Source organism: Coregonus clupeaformis, unplaced genomic scaffold, assembly GCF_020615455.1.
Source record: "Coregonus clupeaformis isolate EN_2021a unplaced genomic scaffold, ASM2061545v1 scaf1916, whole genome shotgun sequence".
NCBI lineage: Eukaryota > Metazoa > Chordata > Actinopteri > Salmoniformes > Salmonidae > Coregonus > Coregonus clupeaformis.
The window spans coordinates 18,325-41,783 of record NW_025535370.1 but is presented as its reverse complement, the minus strand read 5'-3'; the positions used below and the strand labels follow the sequence as shown (position 1 = coordinate 41,783).

Below are 23,459 nucleotides of genomic sequence, written 5' to 3'. Positions count from 1 at the left end.
GAAAACTTTATTCTAGTATGCAACGATCTACGTCATCTGCCGAGCTATCCACAGCCAATCAGAACCATATTTTACAAACAGGCTCTCTCCCACTCCTCCGAATCACTGGCTCCGAAGCTGCCGACAGCCAATCACATGGAAAGCTGATTGAATAATATTAACCGGTTTATGTCCAGTAAGAGCATGTCAATGGGAGCCTATAACGAACGGTCTGTATACTTGCGTACCATACAAGAGATAATGAAAGACCGCATAATGAAACTGTAATAATGAATTGCGGATTTTAAATATTTAAAAAAAACTTTCATGTCAGTATTTAAAAAGACTAACGAGTAGTAAGCCCTGTGGATTTTAGTTTCCTCACTGGATATAAAAGGAACCTAGAAGACTCTTCTGCATAATTGTGTCCTGTCCAATAGGCTACTACAAGCAGGAGCTGCGAGTTATCCCGACAACCATCGATACTTCACTGATCAATCACAATGGAAGGCGAAGGAAAGGTAATGACAAAGAGATACCCCAAAACGAGTCAAATTAGCCGAATAGCCAAAGTATACTGATGGCCAATGGATAGTCTTGTTAGCCTGTGCTGCTTGTTTTGTCTACATGAGTTATGGATAGTCTACTAATTAAGATGCTTTGTTGTAACTTTTTTGTAGAGTATATGGAATAGCCTGGGCTGCACTGTAATATAAACCTTTGACAATATGTAGTGTTGTTGGGTTAGGGTTCATCGGGATGGTTCAATTTGTTTGTGGGACCAAAGTCTCAAACTAGCATATCAGTCTAGACTGGATCCTTATACTTAAAGCAGAGTCTATGATAGATTGTTTATTTTGTGAATTACATAAAACGAAATGCTTACAATTCTTTACTTTATTTGAGTTAGACCAAGTGTCAAAACATAATCTATGTGTGTGTGCGCGCGCGCGTGTGTGTTGACGTCCTATGTCAATCGTGCATGCATGTCCCCTGCCTGACAACATTTGAAACAAATCATGTTTTTCTTTTGTTATTACTCATTGCTCACACTGAGAAATTATAGGCCTAATCCTAGTTAGATGAACGCCTTATATGTTATAATCACCAGATTAATTAATGCCTTTTGGGGAACCCTGTCCCCATATGGCAGTAAACACGTGGTAATATTCTTACACATATGAATCCACTTTTCAGCATCCTTATACAGTGCATTTGTAAAGTATTCAGACCCCTTGACGTTTTCCACATTTTGTTAAGTTACAGCCTTATTCTGAAATTGATTCAATTGTTATTTTTCCTCATCAATCTACACACAATACCCCATAATGACACAGCAAAAACAGGTTTTAGACATTTTAGCAAATATTTTCAAAATAAAAAACGAAAATAACACATTTACATAAGTATTCAGACCCCTAACTCAGTACTTTGTTGAAGCACCTTTGGCAGCGATTACTGCCTCGAGTCTTCTTGGGTATAATAATAATATGCCATTTAGCAGACGCTTTTATCCAAAGCGACTTACAGTCATGCGTGCATACATTTTTGTGTATGGGTGGTCCCGGGGATCGAACCCACTACCTTGGCGTTACAAGCGCCGTGCTCTACCAGCTGAGCTACAAGCTTGGCACACCTGTATTTGGGGAGTTTCTCCCATTCTTACATTTACATTTACGTCATTTAGCAGACGCTCTTATCCAGAGCAACTTACAAATTGATGCATTCAACTTATGATAGCCAGTGGGACAACCACTATTTTTAGGTGGGGGGGGGGGGTAGAAGGATTACTTTTATACTATTCCAGGTATTCCTTAAAGAGGTAGGGTTTCAAGTGTCTCCGGAAGGTGGTCAGTGACTCCGCTGTCCTGGCGTCGTGGGGGAGCTTGTTCCACCATTGGGGTGCCAGAGCAGCGAATAGCTTCTTCCCTGCAGATCCTCTCAAGCTCTGTCAGGTTGGATGGGGAGCGTTGCTGCACAGCTATTTTCAGGTCTCTCCAGAGATGTTCGATTGGGTTCATGTCTGGGTTCTGGCTGGGCCACTCAAGGACATTCAGAGACTTTTCCCGAAGCCACTCCTGTGTTGTCTTGGCTGTGTGCTTAGGGTCGTTGTCTTGTTGGAAGGTGAACCTTCGCCCCGGTCTGAGGTCTTGAGCGCTCTGGAGCAGGTTTTCATCAAGGATCTCTCTGTACTTTTCTCTGTTTACCTTTCCCTCGATCCTGACTAGTCTCCCAGTCCCTGCCACTGAAAAACATTCCCACAGCATGATGCTGCCACCACCATGCATCACCGTAGGGATGGTGCCAGGTTTCCTCCTTGTTTCTCATGGTCTGAGAGTCCTTTACATGCCTTTTGGCAAACTCCAAGTGGGGTGTCGTGCCTTTTACTGAGGAGTGGCTTCGGTCTGGTCACTCTACCATAAAGGCCTGATTGGTGGAGTGCTTAAGAGATGGTTGTCCTTCTGGAAGGTTCTCCCATCTCCACAGAGGAACTCTGGAGCTCTGTCAGAGTGACCATCAGGTTCTTGGTCATCTCCCTGACCAAGGCCTGTCTCCCCTGATTGCTCAGTTTGGCCGGGTGGCCAGCTCTAGGAAGAGTCTTGGTGGTTCCAAACTTCTTCCATTTAAGAATGATGGAGGCCACTATGTTCTTGGGGACCATCAATGCTGCATACATTTTTGGGTACCCTTCCCCAGATCTGTGCCTCGACACAATCCTGTCTTGGAGCTCTATGGACAATTCCTTCGACCTCATGGCTTGGTTTTTGCTCTGACATGCATTGTAAACTGTAGGACCTTATATAGACAGGTGTGTGCCTTTCCAAATCATGTTCAATCAATTGAATTTACAACAGGTGGACTCCAATCAAGTTGTAGAAACATCTCAAGGATGATCAATGGAAACAGGATGCACTTGTGCTCAATTTCGAGTCTCATAGCAAAGGTTCTGAATACTTATGTAAATAAGGTATTTCTGTTTTTTACTTTTAATACATTAGCAAAAATGTCTAAAACCCTGTTTTCGCTTTGTCATTATTGGGTATTGTGTGTAGATTGATGAGGAAATGTTTTTATTTAATCCATTTTAGAATAAGGCTGTAACCTAACAAAATGTGGAAAAAGGGAAGGGGTCTGAATATTTTTCAAATCCACTGTAATTATATGTGCCTTAGAGGCTGCCAGGAGGCACACATTCACTATCTCTGAATTATGTGGCTAGTTGTATAAAACAGAGGTTGCCTTGGTTCATCTGTCATGCGTGTGTGTGGGGTTTGGTTTACATCCTGTTTTGTTGGTGTTTAAAGAATGTACTCGTTGACCCTTAAAGCTAGTTTGCTCTCTCTCATTTACTGATGTTTACATTTCGGTAAAGCCCCCCCACCCACACTTTCCATTCAGACTCCTCGGCTCGTCCTTCACAGGGGACAGTTTTCCCTCACTGGGCTCGTCCTTCATAGGTTGACAGTGTTCCCACACTGGACTCGTCCTTCACAGGGGACAGTCTTCCCTCATTGGGCGGCCAGGATGCTAATGGGCATACAATACGTGTCTATGGCAACGGTGAAGAAGGAGGAGTGAGCATGACACAGCAGCAGCTGATCCCTGACAAAGCTGCACGCTGGCCAACTCTGCTTCCCTGCATATAACCTCCACACAGGAGCACTGTCAGACACAAGATAGGAGCCAGATTACTAAACTATTAAAAGGCCACTGATGTAACATGTTCAAGCCTGGACAGATAAGATGGAGAGTGTTTTGCTGTTTAATCATGGGCAGGACATATGTTTTTGTTGATACCCAATTTTAAAAGAAGTTATTGTATTTATTGGTGTAGTGCATGCTGTATAAGGTCCAAAGGGAATTTCACTAAGAAGATTTGAAGGAGTAGGAGTAAAGCTACTCTCAGTGCGTCTGTCTTTTGACATAATATATTCTAGATGCAGATTCTAGAAGGTGAAATGACTGAGAGATTACTGTCGATATGAGTAAGAGGGAAACTTATATGGATGTCATTGTGGCTGCAACTATTTCACATGGGGTTGAATAGCTTCCTGTTAATGTGATCCCAACATGTGTGGCTAGATCTTGGAGATTGTGTCACTCACTAAGACGACCTGACACAAAGGATGTTTGTGATGTAAAACTTTGACAATATACACTGATTGTACAAAACATTAGGAACACCTTCCTAATACTGAGTTGCACACCCTTTTGCCATCAGAACAGCCTTTCGTCTGGGCATGGACTGGGTCGAAAGCGTTCCACAGGGGTGCTGGGCCATGTTGACTACAAAGCTTCCCACAGTTGTGTCAAGTTGGCTGGATGTCCTTTGGGTGGTGGACCATTCTTGATACACACAGGAAACTGTTGAGCGTGAAAAACTCAGCAGCGTTGCAGTTCTTGACACACTTAAACCGGTGCGCCTGGCACCTACTACCATACCCCGTTCAAAGGCACTTAAACCTTTTGTCTTGCCCATTCACCCTCTAAATGGCACACATACACAATCCATGTCTCAAGGCTTAAAAATCCTTCTCTAACCTGTCTCCTCCCCTTCATTTACACTGAATGAATTTAACAAGTGACATCAATAAGGGGTCATAGTTTTCACCTGGAATCACTTGGTCAGTCTATGTCATGGAAAGAGCAGTTGTTCCTAATGTCTTGTACGCTCAGTGTATATTGCTGTTGAGTTAGGGTTGAACGGGATGGTTAAATTTGTCTGTGGGACCAAAGTCTTAACTGGATCCTGATACCTAAAGCAGAGTCTATGATGGATTGTATATTTTGTGAATTACATAAGGAAAATGCTTACACTGAGAGATTCCTGTCGATATGAGTAAGAGGGAAACTTCTATAGACGTCAGTGTGACTGCAACTATTTCACATCTTGGAGATGGTGTCACTCACTAAGAAGAGCCTACGCGTTTAGGTGTGTTTGTTACGTAAGGTTAAGTGTTCGTGTGTAGCTTGGCGCAGTGTGGCCTGTGTAAGCAAGCTGTCCTGTTTGCATGCCCAGGTTCTGATGTTCCTCATTCCTTAAGGGGATTATACTGAATGGACCACCAGTCTCAGCCAGTGTTACCATCAATCAAATAAAATCAAATACAATTGTATTTGCCACATGCGCCGAATACAACAGTGAAATGCTTACTTACAAGCTCTTAACCAACAAGGCAGTTTTAAGAAAATAAAAAAAGTGTTAAGTAAAAAATATATAAGTAAAAAATAAAAATAGCAAATAATTAAAGAGCAACAGTAAAATAAAATAACAGTAGGGAGGCTATATACAGGGGGTACCGGTACAGAGTCAATGTGCAGGGGCACCGGTTAGTTGAGGTAATTTAGGTAATATGTACATGTGGGTAGAGTTAAAGTGACTATCCATAGATAATAAACAGAGTAGCAGCAGCGTAAAAGAGGGGGTGGGGTGGGGGGGCAATGCAAATAGTCCGGGTAGCCATGATTAGCTGTTCAAGAGTCTTATGGCTTGGGGGTAAAAGCTGTTAAGAAGCCTTTTGGACCTAGACTTGGCGATCCGGTACTGCTTGCCGTGCGGTATCAGAGAGAACAGTCTATGACTAGGGTGGCTTTGACAATTTTTAGGGCCTTCCTCTGACACTGCCTGGTATAGAGGTCCTGGATGGCAGGAAGCTTGGTCCCAGTGATATACTGGGCCGTACGCACTACCCTCTGTAGTGCCTTGCAGTCGGAGGCCGAGTAGTTGCCATACCAGGCGCTGATGCAACCAGTCAGGATGCTCTCGATGGTGCAGCTGTATAACTTTTTGAGGATCTGAGGACCCATGCCAAATCTTTTCAGTCTCCTGAGGGGGAATAGGCTTTGTCGTGCCCTCTTCACAACTGTCTTGGTGTGTTTGGACCATGATAGTTTGTTGGTGATGTGGTGTCATGAGAATTTCTATCTCTAATTCAACCTAAGCTTGAATCATTACCAGGGGTTGTAAGGCTCTGGTTATAATCATAAATGATTCAAGGTCCACAACCAGCAAGAATTATCTGTATTTTTAATCATGGAGAGCTCTGCCGCCAAAAAACATACAGCTTTATACCCCTTGACGCACAAAGGCACTTTGCTCCGCCCACCTTTAGGAGGCTTTTTTTAACCAGTTTTCTCAGTCCCCTTCACCCTGGAATGTTTAGTCCCGCCCCCCTCTGTTAGTGGGTTGACACTACATTATAACTCTAACACCGTTCACACATTTATACTGTATTTGGGGTGAAATCCTTTAGTCATTATTCTAAAAATACAAATTAATCTATCATGTGGACACCAAGGAACTTGAAGCGCTCAACCTGTTCCACTACAGCCCCGTCGATGAGAATGGGGGCATGCTTAGTCCTCTTTTTTTTCCTGCAGTCCACCATCATCTCCTTTGTCTTGATCACGTTGAGGGAGAGGTTGTTATCCTGGCACCACACGGCCAGGTCTCTGACCTCCTCCCTATAGGCTGTCTCATCATTGTCTGTGATCAGGCCTACCACTATTGTGTCGTCGGCAAACTTAATGATGGTGTTGGAGTCATGCCTGGCCATGCAGTCATGGGTGAACAGGGAGTACAGGAGGGGACCCCTGAGGGCCCCCCGTGTTGAGGATCAGCGTGGCAGATGTGTTGTTACCTACCCTTACCACCTGGGGGTGGCCCGTCAGGAAGTCCAGGATCCAGTTGCAGAAGGAGGTGTTTATTCCCAGGGTCCTTAGCTTAGTGACGAGCTTTGAGGGCACTATGGTGTTGAACGCTGAGCTGTAGTCAATGAATAGCATTCTCACGTAGGTGTTCCTCTTGTTCAGGTGGGAAAGGGCAGTGTGGAGTGCAATAGAGATTGCATAATTTGTGGATCTGTTGGGGTGGTATGCAAATTGGAGTGGGTCTAGGGTTTCTGGGATAATGGTTTTGATGTGAGCCATGACCAGCCTTTCAAAGCACTTCATGGCTACAGACGTGAGTGCTATGGGTCGGTAGTCATTTAGGCAGGTTATCTTAGTGTTCTTGGGCACAGGGACTATGGTGGTCTGCTTGAAACATGTTGGTATTACAGACTCAGTCAGGGACATGTTGAAAATGTCAGTGAAGACACTTGCCAGTCGGTCAGCGCATGCTCGGAGTACACGTCCTGGTAATCCGTCTGGCCCTGCGGCCTTGTGAATGTTTACCTGCTTAAAAGGAGCCGGTGTAGGACAATTCAATCTTAGTCCTGTATTGACTCTTTGCCTGTTTGATGGTTTGTCGGAGGGCATAGCGGGATTTCTTATAAGCGTCCGGGTTAGAGTCCCGCTCCTTGAAAGCGGCAGCTCTACCCTTTAGCTCAGTGCGGATGTTGCCTGAAATCCATGGCTTCTGGTTGGGGTATGTACGTACGGTCACTGTGGGGATGACGTCATCAATGCACTTATTGATGAAGCCAGTGACTGATGTGGTGTACTTCTCAATTGTATCGGAAGAATCCCGGAACATATTCCAGTCTGTGCTAGCAAAACAGACAGATTATGGCCTTATACAGCTCATTGAGTACAATCTTATTGCCAGCATCGGTTTGTGGTGGTAAATAGACAGCTACGAAAAATATAGATGAAAACTCTCTTGGTAAATAGTGTGGTCTACAGCTTATCATGAGATACTCTACCTCAGGCGAGCAAAACCTTGAGACTTCCTTAGTATTAGATTCTATGCACCAGCTGTTGTTTACAAATATACACAGTCCGCCACCCCTTGTCTTACCGGAGTCAGCCGTTCTATCCTGCCGATGTAGCGTATATCCCGCCAGCTGTATGTTATCCATGTCGTCGTTCAGCCACGACTCGGTGAAACACAAGGTATTACAGTTTTTAATGTCCCGTTGGTAGGATAACCTTGATCTTAGGTCGTCCAATTTATTTTCAAATGATTTAACATTGGCTAATAGGATTGATGGAAGAGGCAGTTTACTCGCTCGCCGTCGGATCCTTACAAGGCACCCCGACCTACATCCACGATATCTTCGTCTCTTTCTCATGACGGGGATTTGGGCCTCGTCGGGTGTCTGTAGAATATCCGTCGCGTCCGACTCGTTGAAGAAAAAATCTTCGTCCAATACGAGGTGAGTAATCGCTGTCCTGATATCCAGATATCCAGAAGGTATTTTTGGTCATAAGAGACGGTGGCAGAAACATTATGTACAGAATAAATTACAAATAACGTGAAAAAACACACATAATAGTACAATTGGTGCACCTGCAAAGCTCAAGGATGTGACAGGTGTCCAGATCAATTAATACTTTTAATAAAGCTGATACTCTTTGTTGTGAACAGTTACAGACTTCAGACTTGTTGTTCCAACGTCAGACATAGCTAGAACATTTGTCATCAACTGTTCCCTCCAGAACACACTACTCTCCTCTTACTCCCACTACAGAAATATCATTCTCCGAAATAAAAGTCATAACAGGCCTCACATTAGAGCCACCCATGAAAAAGAAATGTTCACCGCATTTCAAGCATAAACAACTAAAACAAGGACAACTGTAGCATATTACTGTAACTGAACATTACTGATGTTCCTCAGTCCCTAAGGGGATTACACTGAATGGACCACCTGTGTCAGCCAGTCACTTGTTAACACAGAAGAGTCCAAGTCAGGTCTCAATTTCTTGTGCACATTTATTAAGTCTTAGTCCCAATTCACCTGTCCTCTCATCCATGTCAGAGATTTCTTGTATAAAATCAGATTAGGCTACATATACCCTCTCTCAAAGATAGTATAAAACAACAACAATTACTTGTAGGATAATGCTTTAATGCATGTGTTCTGAAGCGGCTAGAGCTTTTCTTTGTAAAACTGAAGAGACATTTGTTTGTTTGTTTTTCCTCTGTGCCCACAGGGGTTGACGCTCAAGCTGATGATGGCAGTGGGAACAGCTGTGATTGGCTCCCTGCAATTTGGCTACAACACAGGGGTCATCAATGCTCCCCAAAAGGTGAGTGAGAAATGGCCAATTTCAAATGGCACCCTAATCCCTATATGGTGCATATTTTTGGACAGAGCCATAGAGGCCCTGTATAGAGAATAAAGTTACATTTTGGACGCAGATTCTATGTTTGTGACCCGTAGAAGCCTGTCCAAATCCATTGAATGTAAAGACAGTATTCTTCCTATTCTTTCTTGACACCCCTGACTAGCTCAGCAGGTTATGTTCCTCAGAGATGCATACAGTGGGGAAAAAAAGTATTTAGTCAGCCACCAATTGTGCAAGTTCTCCCACTTAAAAAGATGAGAGAGGCCTGTAATTTTCATCATAGGTACACGTCAACTATGACAGACAAAATGAGAATTTTTTTCTCCAGAAAATCACATTGTAGGATTTTTTATGAATTTATTTGCAAATTATGGTGGAAAATAAGTATTTGGTCACCTACAAACAAGCAAGATTTCTGGCTCTCACAGACCTGTAACGTCTTCTTTAAGAGGCTCCTCTGTCCTCCACTCGTTACCTGTATTAATGGCACCTGTTTGAACTTGTTATCAGTATAAAAGACACCTGTCCACAACCTCAAACAGTCACACTCCAAACTCCACTATGGCCAAGACCAAAGAGCTGTCAAAGGACACCAGAAACAAAATTGTAGACCTGCACCAGGCTGGGAAGACTGAATCTGCAATAGGTAAGCAGCTTGGTTTGAAGAAATCAACTGTGGGAGCAATTATTAGGAAATGGAAGACATACAAGACCACTGATAATCTCCCTCGATCTGGGGCTCCACGCAAGATCTCACCCCGTGGGGTCAAAATGATCACAAGAACGGTGAGCAAAAATCCCAGAACCACACGGGGGGACCTAGTGAATGACCTGCAGAGAGCTGGGACCAAAGTAACAAAGCCTACCATCAGTAACACACTACGCCGCCAGGGACTCAAATCCTGCAGTGCCAGACGTGTCCCCCTGCTTAAGCCAGTACATGTCCAGGCCCGTCTGAAGTTTGCTAGAGTGCATTTGGATGATCCAGAAGAGGATTGGGAGAATGTCAGATGAAACCAAAATAGAACTTTTTGGTAAAAACTCAACTCGTCTTGTTTGGAGGACAAAGAATGCTGAGTTGCATCCAAAGACCACCATACCTACTGTGAAGCATGGGGGTGGAAACATCATGCTTTGGGGCTGTTTTTCTGCAAAGGGACCAGGACGACTGATCCGTGTAAAGGAAAGAATGAATGGGGCCATGTATCGTGAGATTTTGAGTGAAAACCTCCTTCCATCAGCAAGGGCATTGAAGATGAAACATGGCTGGGTCTTTCAGCATGACAATGATCCCAAACACACCGCCCGGGCAACGAAGGAGTGGCTTCGTAAGAAGCATTTCAAGGTCCTGGAGTGGCCTAGCCAGTCTCCAGATCTCAACCCCATAGAAAATCTTTGGAGGGAGTTGAAAGTCTGTGTTGCCCAGAGTCTGTGTTGCTCTAGAGGAGTCTGTGTTGCTCTAGAGGAGATCTGCGTGGAGGAATGGGCCAAAATACCAGCAACAGTGTGTGAAACCCTTGTGAAGACTTACAGAAAACGTTTGACCTGTGTCATTGCCAACAAAGGGTATATAACAAAGTATTGAGAAACTTTTGTTGTTGACCAAATACTTATTTTCCACCATAATTTGCAAATAAATTAATAAAAAATCCTACTGGAAATCCTTCTGGATTTTTTTTTCTAATTTTGTCTGTCATAGTTGACGTGTACCTATGATGAAAATTACAGGCCTCTCTCATCTTTTTAAGTGGGAGAACTTGCACAATTGGTGGCTGACTAAATACTTTTTTCCCCCACTGTAGGTCTCCTACCCAAAGGTGCCGTAATGCATGTCCGACGGATTGCATCTCATCTCTCCAGCAGGAGCCCTGCCAGGTCAATCAAAGGTGATACATCACATTCATGTAGGATCTTTGACTGACATGGTGAGACTCGCTGGTGAGAGGAGATTAGATGCAGCCCTTCTACTGAATTTAACACTTGGCTAAGTGACAGTCTGGCAGATATACTAGAGAGACTCTGGTACTGTATGTACTTTACTCCAGCAGCTTCTTAAGAATGTTACTTGAGGTTTCACTGACGCTGTCACGTGAATTTCTATCTCTAATTCAACCTAAGCTTGAATCATTACCAGAGGTTGTAAGGCTCTGGTTTTAATCATCAATGATTCAAGGTCCACAACTCACAAGTCTTATCTGTATTTTTATTCATGGAGAGAGCTCTCCTGCCAAAGACACAACATACTGTTTTTATACTTCTTGACAAACAAAGGCACTATGCTCCTCCCACCTTTAGGTGGCTTTCTTAAACAGTTCCCGCCTTCCCCCTTGAATGGTTAGTACCGCCCCCTCTGTTAGTGGGTTGACACTACATGATAATTCTAACATTTATACTGTGTTTGGGGTGAAATTCTTTAGTCATTATTCTTAAAATCCAAATTAATCTAACAGACGCCTGCTCTGTTAATAAGAATGTGTATTACTGTGTGAGTGCGTGTACTTACATATGTGTGTGTGTGTGTGATTTGGGAGGTGTAAGGCGATCGGTGAATCCTGGAGCCTCTTCAGGACACCTGAGCACATGAGCACTGTAAATAGTTGCATAGATTAAAGATTACAGGAGGTGTGTAGGCCAGTGAGGTAACTACTAGGATCCAAGCCTCTTTGATACTTTGTTATGCAAGGCGTGTAATTGCCTCCACGGTCTGGGGTGGAAAGTCACCATCTATTATAGCGAATTCCAGTAACTTTCCCAAAATTCCCAGGTTTTCCTGAAATCCCGGTTGGAGGATTCAAATATTTTCATCTTATTCCAGGAAGCCTCCAACTGGGAAGTTTGGGAAAGGTTTACCATTGTGATCAGTTCACTAGAGGTGTGTCCATTACACGTGGCAGAGATAACGAGGATTATTGTCAAATTCACAGGATTAAAGGAAAGGGGAGGCTAGAGGAGTGTAACTGAGTTGTCCCATGAACGAGTGCCTTTTGCGTCCCTCTGATATTTTAAGTAGAAATTGTGCACCAATATTGAATTTTAAAAGCCTGTTATATTAAATGAAGTGCCCTTTAATATAGACCACATGGAAAATTCTATAAATCTCATTCAGCATTTTGACATGTCCTTCCGTGCACCCTTTGTGACTTCTAGGAAGGTTTTAACCCACTTAACGAAAAATGTCACCATGTCATTGGATTTAGTTTCAAAGTTGGGTGAAAAGAATACGAAATTCCCTTACGTTGATGACTTTTTTCAAATCCAATCAGTTTTCCACGTTGATTCAACGTCATCACATTTACTTTTTTTGTTGAAATGATGTGGAAACATCTTTGATTCAACCAGTTTCTGCCCAGTGAGCTGAGTATTACATAGTCAGAGACCCAGGGCATATTCTTTGGAGGGCAATAAACTCTGCCTGACTCATGCGTATATCAACGGCACCCTGACTTTTGTTTGTCAACATGAAGTCCTGTAATGAACTATCTTGCTTCCTGAATCTCCGGTGCTCTGATGTTTCGTCACTGATTATTTGGACAAATCACGATTTCACAGATGTTCACATCGTTCCAATTGCGGAAGGGGAGGGGACATTTGGCCCATACTTGCCCGTAACTTGCAAAGAGAGGAGTGGAGCTACCGCCCTACTTCCGCTCCTCGTTCTGGTATCTTTTATAACACGTCTGCCCCTAGAATTTAAACAAGCATCCGACTCAATTATGCAAGATTTTAGTTCTGTGCAATATCTATAATTTCACTGTATAGTTGGTAATTTACTATGAAGTGAATTGTGACTGTATGTATGTATGATAATTATATTATTTAACGTCTCCATCAACCTTCAATGATGACTATAGTTAATATATGTTCTTCATGTGTTATGTTGTATTGTACCGTAGATCATCGAAGGCTTCTTGAATGACACGTGGAACAGCAGGTACTCTGAGCCCATCCCTACGACATCCCTGACCACCCTGTGGTCCATCTCCGTAGCCATCTTCTCTGTCGGGGGCATTTTCGGCTCCTTCTCCGTGGGCCTGTTCGTCAACCGCCTGGGCAGGTAAAACTGCAGTGTTAATGTATTTTAGGCTGGTATTCACATTAAAAGGGTGTGGTAATCAGTGGCGAGTTTAGCATGTCAATCTTGGTGGGGCAAACTCAAATATTATGTTTTTGATGCAAGCCAGCAAAGACACTACACAACACTAAACAATACATTAATTGCGCTATAATGGTGACAAATGGTGCCCACAAACTGTTAGGGCCTACATAATGCTGTCACAACAGCAGAGTCCCAACAGCAGTCCCAACATCTTACCACTGCTACAACTGGCTATCAGCGGAGCCTTGTCTGGCAGCGAAACAGTTAATTCAGCCTCATTTACTGCCTTTAAAAAAAACATAGCTGGAATCACTGGCTTGCTTAAACAAATGTGGTTTCTACTGACAATTGAGATGTACAAACTATGGCATAAGGGGAAGACGAGCGGATAAGAGGCAATCCATAATTTCGATTAAGACATTAATGAGCGAGCTAGGACGGACGTAGTCAATATAACTATTTGTTCAGCCCTTTTGAAATGTACAGCGACAGAATCCAGAACATGGGCCCTTCTTACAGTATTATCCCTGTACCAGTCAGAACCGTAGGATAAATAAAGGGGGCATATTAGCAGACAATGAAAGCTCTTACAATATTAGATGATGACATTTCTCTAAAAAGTGCCTTGCAAAAGTATTCATCCCCCTAGGCGTTTTTTCCTATTTTATTGCATTACAACCTGTAATTTAAATTTAATTTTATTTGGATTTCATGTAATGGACATGCACAAAATAGTTCAAATTGGTGAAGTGAAATGAAAAAAATTACTTGTTTAAAAGAATTATACAAAATAAATAACGGAAAAGTGGTGCGTGCATATGTATTCACCCCCTTTGCTCTGAAGCCCCTAAATAAGATCTGGTGCAACCAATTACCTTCAGAAGTCACATAATTAGTTAAATAAAGTCCACCTGTGTGCAATCCAAGTGTCACATGATCTGTCACATGATCTCAGTATATATACACCTGTTCTGAAAGGCCCCAGAGTCTGCAACACCACTAAGCAAGGGGCACCACCAAGCAAGCGGCACCACGAAGACCAAGGAGCTCTCCAAACAGGTCAGGGACAAAGTTGTGGAGAAGTACAGATCAGGGTTGGGTTATATATATATCAGAAACTTTGAACATCCCACGGAGCACCATTAAATCCATTAGAATTTTTTTTAAATATGGCCACAACAAACCTGCCAAGAGAGGGCCGCCCACCAAAACTCACGGACCAGGCAAGGAGGGCATTAATCAGAGAGGCAACAAAGAGACCAAAGATAGAGCTAGTTCCCAGTTGTCTTGAACCCACTGAAGTCTGAGATTTCCCAGTTCCAAGTTTCCAGTTGTTTTGAATGCAGCAGAAGTGATGCTGTATTGACAGCATGGCCAATGTTTTCAAACTTTTCTGGCCCATGGCGTTACCCCCTTTTTCGTGATATCCAATTGGTAGTTACGATCTTGTCACATCGCTGCAACTCCCCTACCGACTCGGCGAAGGTCGAGAGCCAAGTCGCACTGCTTCTTGACACACTGCTCGCTTAACCCGGAAGCCAGCCGCACCAATGTGTTGGAGGAAACATTCGACCTGACGATCAAATTCAGCTTGCAGAAGCCTGGCCCGCCACAAGGAGTCTCTAGAGCACGATGAGACAAAGACATCCCGGCCGGCCAAACCCTCCCCTAACCTGGACGACGCTGGGCCAATTGTGCGCCGCCTCATGGGTCTCCCGGTCACAGCCAGCTGTGACACAGCCTGGGATCGAACCCAGGGCTGCAGTGGCGCCTTAGCACTCCTTGTTGAATTTGTGATTTCCAACTTGTTGTGTAATGTTTATGTCCAATGGCTGATGAGCACCAATACGTTTTATCTATATTTTATCTTCATATGACAAGGATTGAAAAGGATTTGCCAGTAGATTGTCTACTTGATTCATGATGATGACTGCTAGCTTGCTAGCTAAGATGTTTAACGTATGATGTTGACATGATCAGTCCAATAAAAGCTACTGTAGATATACAGTGGGGGAAAAAAGTATTTAGTCAGCCACCAATTGTGCAAGTTCTCCCACTTAAAAAGATGAGAGAGGCCTGTAATTTTCATCATAGGTACACGTCAACTATGACAGACAAAATGAGAAGAAAAAAATCCTGAAAATCACATTGTAGGATTTTTAATGAATTGATTTGCAAATTATGGTGGAAAATAAGTATTTGGTCAATAACAAAAGTTTCTCAATACTTTGTTATATACCCTTTGTTGGCAATGACACAGGTCAAACGTTTTCTGTAAGTCTTTACAAGGTTTTCACACACTGCTGCTGGTATTTTGGCCCATTCCTCCATGCAGATCTCCTCTAGAGCAGTGATGTTTTGGGGCTGTCGCTGGGCAACACGGACTTTCAACTCCCTCCAAAGATTTTCTATGGGGTTGAGATCTGGAGACTGGCTAGGCCACTCCAGGACCTTGAAATGCTTCTTACGAAGCCACTCCTTCGTTGCCCGGGCGGTGTGTTTGGGATCATTATCATGCTGAAAGAGCCAGCCACGTTTCATCTTCAATGCCCTTGCTGATGGAAGGAGGTTTTCACTCAAAATCTCAGGATACATGGCCCCATTCATTCTTTCCTTTACACGGATCAGTCGTACTGGTCCCTTTGCAGAAAAACAGCCCCAAAGCATGATGTTTCCACCCCCATGCTTCACAGTAGGTATGGTGTTCTTTGGATGCAACTCAGCATTCTTTGTCCTCCAAACACGACGAGTTGAGTTTTTACCAAAAAGTTCTATTTTGGTGTCATCTGACCATATGACATTCTCCCAATCCTCTTCTGGATCATCCAAATGCACTCTAGCAAACTTCAGACGGGCCTGGACATGTACTGGCACTGCAGGATTTGAGTCCCTGGCGGCGTAGTGTGTTACTGATGGTAGGCTTTGTTACTTTGGTCCCAGCTCTCTGCAGGTCATTCACTAGGTCCCCCCGTGTGGTTCTGGGATTTTTGCTCACCGTTCTTGTGATCATTTTGACCCCACGGGGTGAGATCTTGCGTGGAGCCCCAGATCGAGGGAGATTATCAGTGGTCTTGTATGTCTTCCATTTCCTAATAATTGCTTCCACAGTTGATTTCTTCAAACCAAGCTGCTTACCTATTGCAGATTCAGTCTTCCCAGCCTGGTGCAGGTCTACAATGTTGTTTCTGGTGTCCTTTGACAGCTCTTTGGTCTTGGCCATAGTGGAGTTTGGAGTGTGACTGTTTGAGGTTGTGGACAGGTGTCTTTTATACTGATAACAAGTTCAAACAGGTGCCATTAATACAGGTAACGAGTGGAGGACAGAGGAGCCTCTTAAAGAAGAAGTTACAGGTCTGTGAGAGCCAGAAATCTTGCTTGTTTGTAGGTGACCAAATACTTATTTTCCACCATAATTTTTTCTCAATTTGTCTGTCATAGTTGACGTGTACCTATGACGAAAATTACAGGCCTCTCTCATCTTTTTAAGTGGGAGAACTTGCACAATTGGTGGCTGACTAAATACTTTTTTCCCCCACTGTAACGTGATTTGACGTCATTTTATCTGTGGCCAATGACCTTGAGCCTTCTTGGGTTGGCACTTCTAATGTAAGTCTATTACAGCACCCAAGGGGCTTGAATTTTTTAGCTCTACCTGTAGATATTGCGGTGACGTAGTGTCCCCATGACTGACAGAACACTGAGCCAATCACGGCGCAACTAGAGAACATTACCAACCCCTACGCTCCATATTTTCCGCTGGCTGCCTCACCACCACAGAAAACACCTGCATTTTGGAGCTGCCTTACTCAAGAAAGCAAAAAAAATGCCATGTTTGTATGCGGCTTTAATAACTAAATGATTAATTTTTTACATTGTTTGCAAACTGATATGTGACACGAATTAATGCCAAAATAATAACATGCAAAACAGGCAAAAATAATAATAATATATATATATATATATATATATATATATAGTGAGGGAAAAGTATTTGATCTCCTGCTGATTTTGTACATTTGCCCACTGACATAGAAATGATCAGTCTATAATTTTTATGGTAGGTTTATTTGAACAGTGAGAGACAGAATAACAACAACAAAATCCAGAAAAACGCATGTCAAAAATGTTATAAATTGATTTGCATTTTAATGAGGGAAATAAGTATTTGACCCCCTCTCAATCAGAAAGATTTCTGGCTCCCAGGTGTCTTTAATACAGGTAACGAGCTGAGATTAGGAGCACACTCTTAAAGGGAGTGCTCCTAATCTCAGCTTTTTACCTGTATAAAAGACACCTGTCCACAGAAGCAATCAATCAGATTCCAAACTCTCCACCATGGCCAAGACCAAAGAGCTCCAAGGATGTCAGGGACAAGATTGTAGACCTACACAAGGCTGGAATGGGCTACAAGACCATCGCCAAGCAGCTTGGTGAGAAGGTGACAACAGTTGGTGCGATTATTCGCAAATGGAAGAAACACAAAATAACTGTCAATCTCCCTCGGCCTGGGGCTCCATGCAAGATCTCACCTCGTGGAGTTGCAATGATCATGAGAACGGTGAGGAATCAGCCCAGAACTACACGGGAGGATCTCAATGATCTCAAGGCAGCTGGGACCATAGTCACCAAGAAAACAATTGGTAACACACTACGCCGTGAAGGACTGAAATCCTGCAGTGCCCGCAAGGTCCCCCTGCTCAAGAAAGCACATATACAGGCCCATCTGAAGTTTGCCAATGAACATCTGAATGATTCAGAGTAGAACTGGGTGAAAGTGTTGTGGTCAGATGACACCAAAATGGAGCTCTTTGGCATCAACTCAACTCGCTGTGTTTGGAGGAGGAGGAATGCTGCCTATGACGCCAAGAACACCATCCCCACCGTCAAACATGGAGGTGGAAACATTATGCTTTGGGGGTGTTTTTCTGCTAAGGGGACAGGACAAATGCACCGCATCAAAGGGACGATGGACGGGGCCATGTACCGTCAAATCTTGGGTGAGAACCTCCTTCCCTCAGCCAGGGCATTGAAAAATGGGTTGTGGATGGGTATTCCAGCATGACAATGACCCAAAACACACAGCCAAGGCAACAAAGGAGTGGCTCAAGAATAAGCACATTAAGGTCTTGGAGTGGCCTAGCCAGTCTCCAGACCTTAATCCCATAGAAAATCTGTGGAGGGAGCTGAAGGTTCGAGTTGCCAAACGTCAGCCTCGAAACCTTAATGACTTGGAGAAGATCTGCAAAGAGGAGTGGGACAAAATCCCTCCTGAGATGTGTGCAAACCTGGTGGCCAACTACAAGAAACGTCTGACCTCTGTGATTGCCAACAAGGGTTTTGCCACCAAGTACTAAGTCATGTTTTGCAGAGGGGTCAAATACTTATTTCCCACATTAAAATGCAAATCAATTTATAACATTTTTGACATGCGTTTTTCTGAATGTTTTTGTTGTTATTCTGTCTCTCACTGTTCAAATGAACCTACCATTAAAATTATATACTGATCATGTGTTTGTCAGTGGGCAAACGTACAAAATCAGCAGGGGATCAAATACTTTTTTCCCTCACTGTATATATATATATATATATATATACACTACCAGTCAAAAGTTTGAACACACCTACTCATTCCAAGGGTTTTTCTTAATTTTTACTATGTTTTACATTGTAGAATAATAGTGAAGACATCAAAACTATGAAATAACACATATGGAATCACATAGTAACCAAAAAAGTGTTAAACAAATCCAAATATATTTGAGATTCTTCAAATAGCCACCCTTTGCCTTGATGACAGCTTTGCACACTCTGCCTGAATGACGTGTCGCCACTGGTGGTAATCATGGGTTATTTCGGTTCGTTGTGCTGTCCTGTGCACCTCAACAACAGTATAGCATTTTTGTGCCTTTAGGAAGTGAAGAAGACCTCTCTGTGAATGATTTGCAGGAGAAACTCGATGCTCATCGCCAACGTGCTGGCGTTTATCGCCGCCGGGTTCATGGGCTTCTCCAAGCTGGCGGCGTCGTGGGAGATGCTGATCATCGGGCGCTTCATCGTGGGGCTCTACTCCGGCCTGTCCACTGGCTTCGTGCCCATGTACGTGGGGGAGATTGCGCCCACCTCGCTCCGCGGGGCGCTGGGCACTCTGCACCAGCTGGGCATCGTCCTTGGCATCCTCATGGCACAGGTAGGCACTGTCCGTCGGGTGACTTTATTTTTTAAAGCTAGTGATACAGCACAATCATCTTGACAAATATGCTCTTTCCACCAACATACAGTGCTCAAGTAACCTCACAACCTTACCACAGTGTATTTCCATGGTAGTTTATCTTTCATTGACGGCATAATTAGTGTCGTTTTGTTTCTTACAGGTGTTTGGGATCGAGTCGATCATGGGGAACTCCACTCTGTGGCCCTTCCTGCTGGGCTTCACATTCATCCCAGCCGTGCTGCAGTGTATCCTGTTGCCCTTCTGCCCCGAGAGCCCCCGCTTCCTCCTAATCAACCGCAACGAGGAGCTCAAGGCCAGAGAAGGTGAGCCTCCGACCAGCTACTGCTACATCCTTACACCCTATTCCCATGGAAAGCTTTTGTTCCAGCCCTGCTCTAACACACCATTCAACTTATCATGGTCCTGACCAGAAGCTTATTAATAGATTCTGGTGTGTTAGAGTAAGGCAGGAACAAAAGGCTGCACCTCCAGTAGCTCTCCAGGAGGAGGGAATGGAGCTGAGTCCTGAGTATTTCCCTGCAGTGTTGGAGAAGCTGCGAGGCACTGAGGAGGTGGGCGCCGACATGCAGGAGATGAAGGAGGAGGCCAGGCAGATGATGAGGGAGAAGAAGGTGACCATCCTGGAGCTGTTCCGCTCGCCACTCTACCGCCAGCCCATCTTCATCGCCATCATGCTCCAGCTCTCCCAGCAGCTGTCTGGCATCAACGCTGTGAGTGTGGGACACTCTGGGAGACACACACTGACATGCAAATACACACACATGCTAACTCATGCACACACACACTTCAAACTATATGATCCACTCAATTATTACCTTTTTGTGCAGGTTTTCTACTACTCCACCAGGATCTTTGAGAAGGCGGGGGTCTCTCAGCCAGTCTACGCTACGATTGGTGCTGGAGTGGTCAATACAGCCTTCACTGTTGTGTCTGTAAGTCTGATAAACACTGTACAACATCCATAAATAGGAGCCCAGTCCCAGTGATCATATGAGCATCTCAACAATGTGTGAAGATTTTATGGTGGGACTGAAATTGATTAAATATGATTATTGTTTCCATTAGAATAGATAAGGAGATATATGTGTTGTCCATCTGACTGTAACAACAGAAATGTGTCTTGGAAATGTATCCACTCCACAAACCCCACTAACACCACCATTCTTCTCCTCTTCCTCTCTCTCTTTATTTAGCTATTCGTTGTGGAGCGTGCTGGGCGAAGATCCCTTCACCTCACTGGGTTACTGGGGATGGCATTCTCAGCTGTCCTGATGACAGTAGCCATGGCACTGCTGGTATGTATAATGGCGCAATAAAAAAACATTCAAAAAAATCACTGGATTTGTATATATCATATTTTATGTACATGACTACCTCAGCCAGCTTCCTCCACTGATGTTCCCCCATGTTTTTCCTCAGGACCAGCTGCCGTGGATGTCCTACGTCAGCATCATAGCCATCTTCAGCTTTGTGGCCTTCTTTGAGATCGGCCCGGGCCCCATCCCCTGGTTCATTGTGGCTGAGCTCTTCAGCCAAGGTCCTCGGCCCTCTGCCTTTGCTGTGGCTGGATTCTCCAACTGGTCGGCGAACTTCATAGTGGGCATGACCTTCCAATACGTTGAGGCAAGGAGACAGAAAAAAAACCTCACAGATTTCTGGGTTACTGCCTTGATGGCTCTGTTACATATGTATATTAATTATTATAAACTTTGTAGTTTGGGTCCTGGATGCTGATAGGCTGAAACAGCATTTCAGCTGTGTGTATATCAGACAATATACCACGGGTTTATGTTGGTAACCAGTTTATAATAGCAATAACGCATCTCTGGGGTTTGTGGTATATGACTTAGCGTTGTGCCTAAGAACAGCTCTTAGCGATGGTATATTTAAGCAATAAGGCCCGAGGAGATGTGGTATATGGCCAATATGCCATGGCTAAGGGCTGTTCTTAGGCACTTATGACTTTATGAATTGAAACATTTGAAAATAATGTTACTTTTCTATCTTCTCTGTAGCAACTGTGTGGCCCCTACGTCTTCATCATCTTCACCTTGCTGCTGCTGGGCTTCTTCATCTTCACTTATTTCAAGGTGCCAGAAACCAAGGGACAGTCGTTCGACGAGATCTCCGCCGGCTTCCGCCATGAGGCCGGACAGTCAGGGGAGAAGTATGCGCCTGACGAAATGAACAGCCTTGGGGGAGCCGACTCCCAACTCTAACCTCTCCTGCTCTCTGTGGTAAACAGATGACTGCAGTATGCCTGGGGTTCCAGGAGGGGGCGACGAGAGACTGTGTATTCACCATAGAGATGTATAGAGATCGCAACGTTGTGTCATTATGGCGTCAGTGACAGCATAAGCAGCGCCATTGAGGCTATCTCCATTTTAAAGTTGTACATTTTCTTCTTTTGATGTTTAAAAAAAGTGCTGCAGTGTTGGAGTCTTGAACCAAATCTTGTGTCATTCATTTATTGTGGCCACTAGATGGCAGTGATATAGCTTAAAAGCCCTTTACAAACTAGGCAAACCAATTTGAAGAAGAGAATGCTCTGATCATTGGGAGAATCTCAATTGCATACTCCTCGCTTCCTCTCTCCTCGCCTCCTTCTCTAAACCCATTGGAGGAGAAGGTCAGAGGGGAGGGATGCAATTCAGATTCTCCCATTGGCTGATCCCCACCCAGTTGAATACTTTAAAATGGTGGAAGACCTCAATGGCAATGTCCATGCAAAAATTGGTTATTTCCAAGTAGTGATCTCTATACATCACTACTTGGAAATAACCCATTTTTGCATGGATCTCTATACATCTCTATGGTATTAACAGGAAGTAGAGGCTCTCCTTGTGAACCCTTGGGTAATATTGGCAGATATCCATATCAGAGACGGAAGAGAAAGCGAGACAGAGCGGGGGGCTTGGGGGAATAAGTAGACCAGAGCCAGCTGTTATAAAACTGTCTTTATGAGACATCTTCATTATCCACCATCTTTGTCCATATGTTGTCTTGTTGGTTTAAATCCCCATCAGCCTGAAAGGGAAAATAGCTTTTTATCCTCTTTTTGTCTCTTGCTGCAGCTTAAAAGGGCTGACCAGGCTGCTATTAAGATAACAAAGTGAAACATGGATTAAACAATGCTTTCCATTCCACTTATCCAATACTTAATATCACCACAAACTATGCAGTTATTAGTGAGATAAATTCTCAAGTCCAACTGTTCATCCACAATTTACTTCAGGAATCTCTGACAATAAAAACAAAAACACCTGAAAAATCTTATTGACAAAAGGTTAAAACAAGGCACCATATCCCTGACCTAGCCGAGTTATATTTGTTCATATTTGACTTATTTGTGTCTTTGCTCCTCAGTAACAGAAGAGCCATGTGAACAGTCTTGGCTAAAGCATTCTATTTACTCCATGAAAAAATTAATTAATTATGAAGCCAACTCTATTCTCTAACTCTATTTCCCTCAATTATTTTGTTTATTAGGTGAAGTGTTATATTATATCTTAATATATGACTCTGGTAGGACCTAATGCTTGTACAGTGCATTCGGAAAGTATTCAGACCCCTTGACTTTATCCACATTTTGTTACGTTACAGACTTATTCTCAAATGGATTAAATATATATTTTTAATGTCTTATCAATCTACCCACAATACCCCATAATGACAAAGTGAAAACAGGTTTTTAGAAATGTTTGCAAATGTATTACAAATTCTAAACAGAAATACCTTATTTACATAAGTATTCAGACCTTTTGCTATGAGACTCGAAATTCAGCTCAGCTGCATCCTGTTTCCACTGATCATCCTTGAGATGTTTCTACAACTTGATTGGAGTCCACCTGTGGTAAATTCAATTGATTTGAAAAGGCACACACCTGTCTATATAAGGTCCCGCAGTTGACAGAGCAAAAACCAAGCCATGATGTCGAAGGAATCGTCCGTAGAGCTCCGAGACAGGATTGTGTCGAGGCACAGATCTGGGGAAGGGTACCAAAACATTTCTGCAGCATTGAACGTCCCCAAGAACACAGTGGCCACCATCATTCTTAAATGAAAGAAGTTTGAAACCACCAAGACTCTTCCTATAGCTGGCCGCCCGGCCAAACTGAGCAATCGGGGGAGAAGGGC

At 43.6% G+C, this 23,459-nt stretch overlaps 1 protein-coding gene across 1 annotated transcript; it reads left to right on the top strand.

Moving 5' to 3' along the window:
* Positions 1-248: 248 nt before the first annotated feature.
* Positions 249-22,891, top strand: LOC121545522 (solute carrier family 2, facilitated glucose transporter member 1-like). The gene is made up of 10 exons (XM_041856105.2): positions 249-500; positions 8,860-8,955; positions 12,888-13,048; positions 19,037-19,277; positions 19,462-19,624; positions 19,845-20,032; positions 20,150-20,254; positions 20,516-20,617; positions 20,742-20,945; positions 21,338-22,891. Exons 1-10 carry the CDS (start codon positions 483-485, stop codon positions 21,539-21,541), a joined length of 1,482 nt encoding a protein of 493 aa, XP_041712039.1. The 5' UTR covers positions 249-482; the 3' UTR covers positions 21,542-22,891.
* The last annotated feature ends 568 nt before the right edge of the window (positions 22,892-23,459 follow it).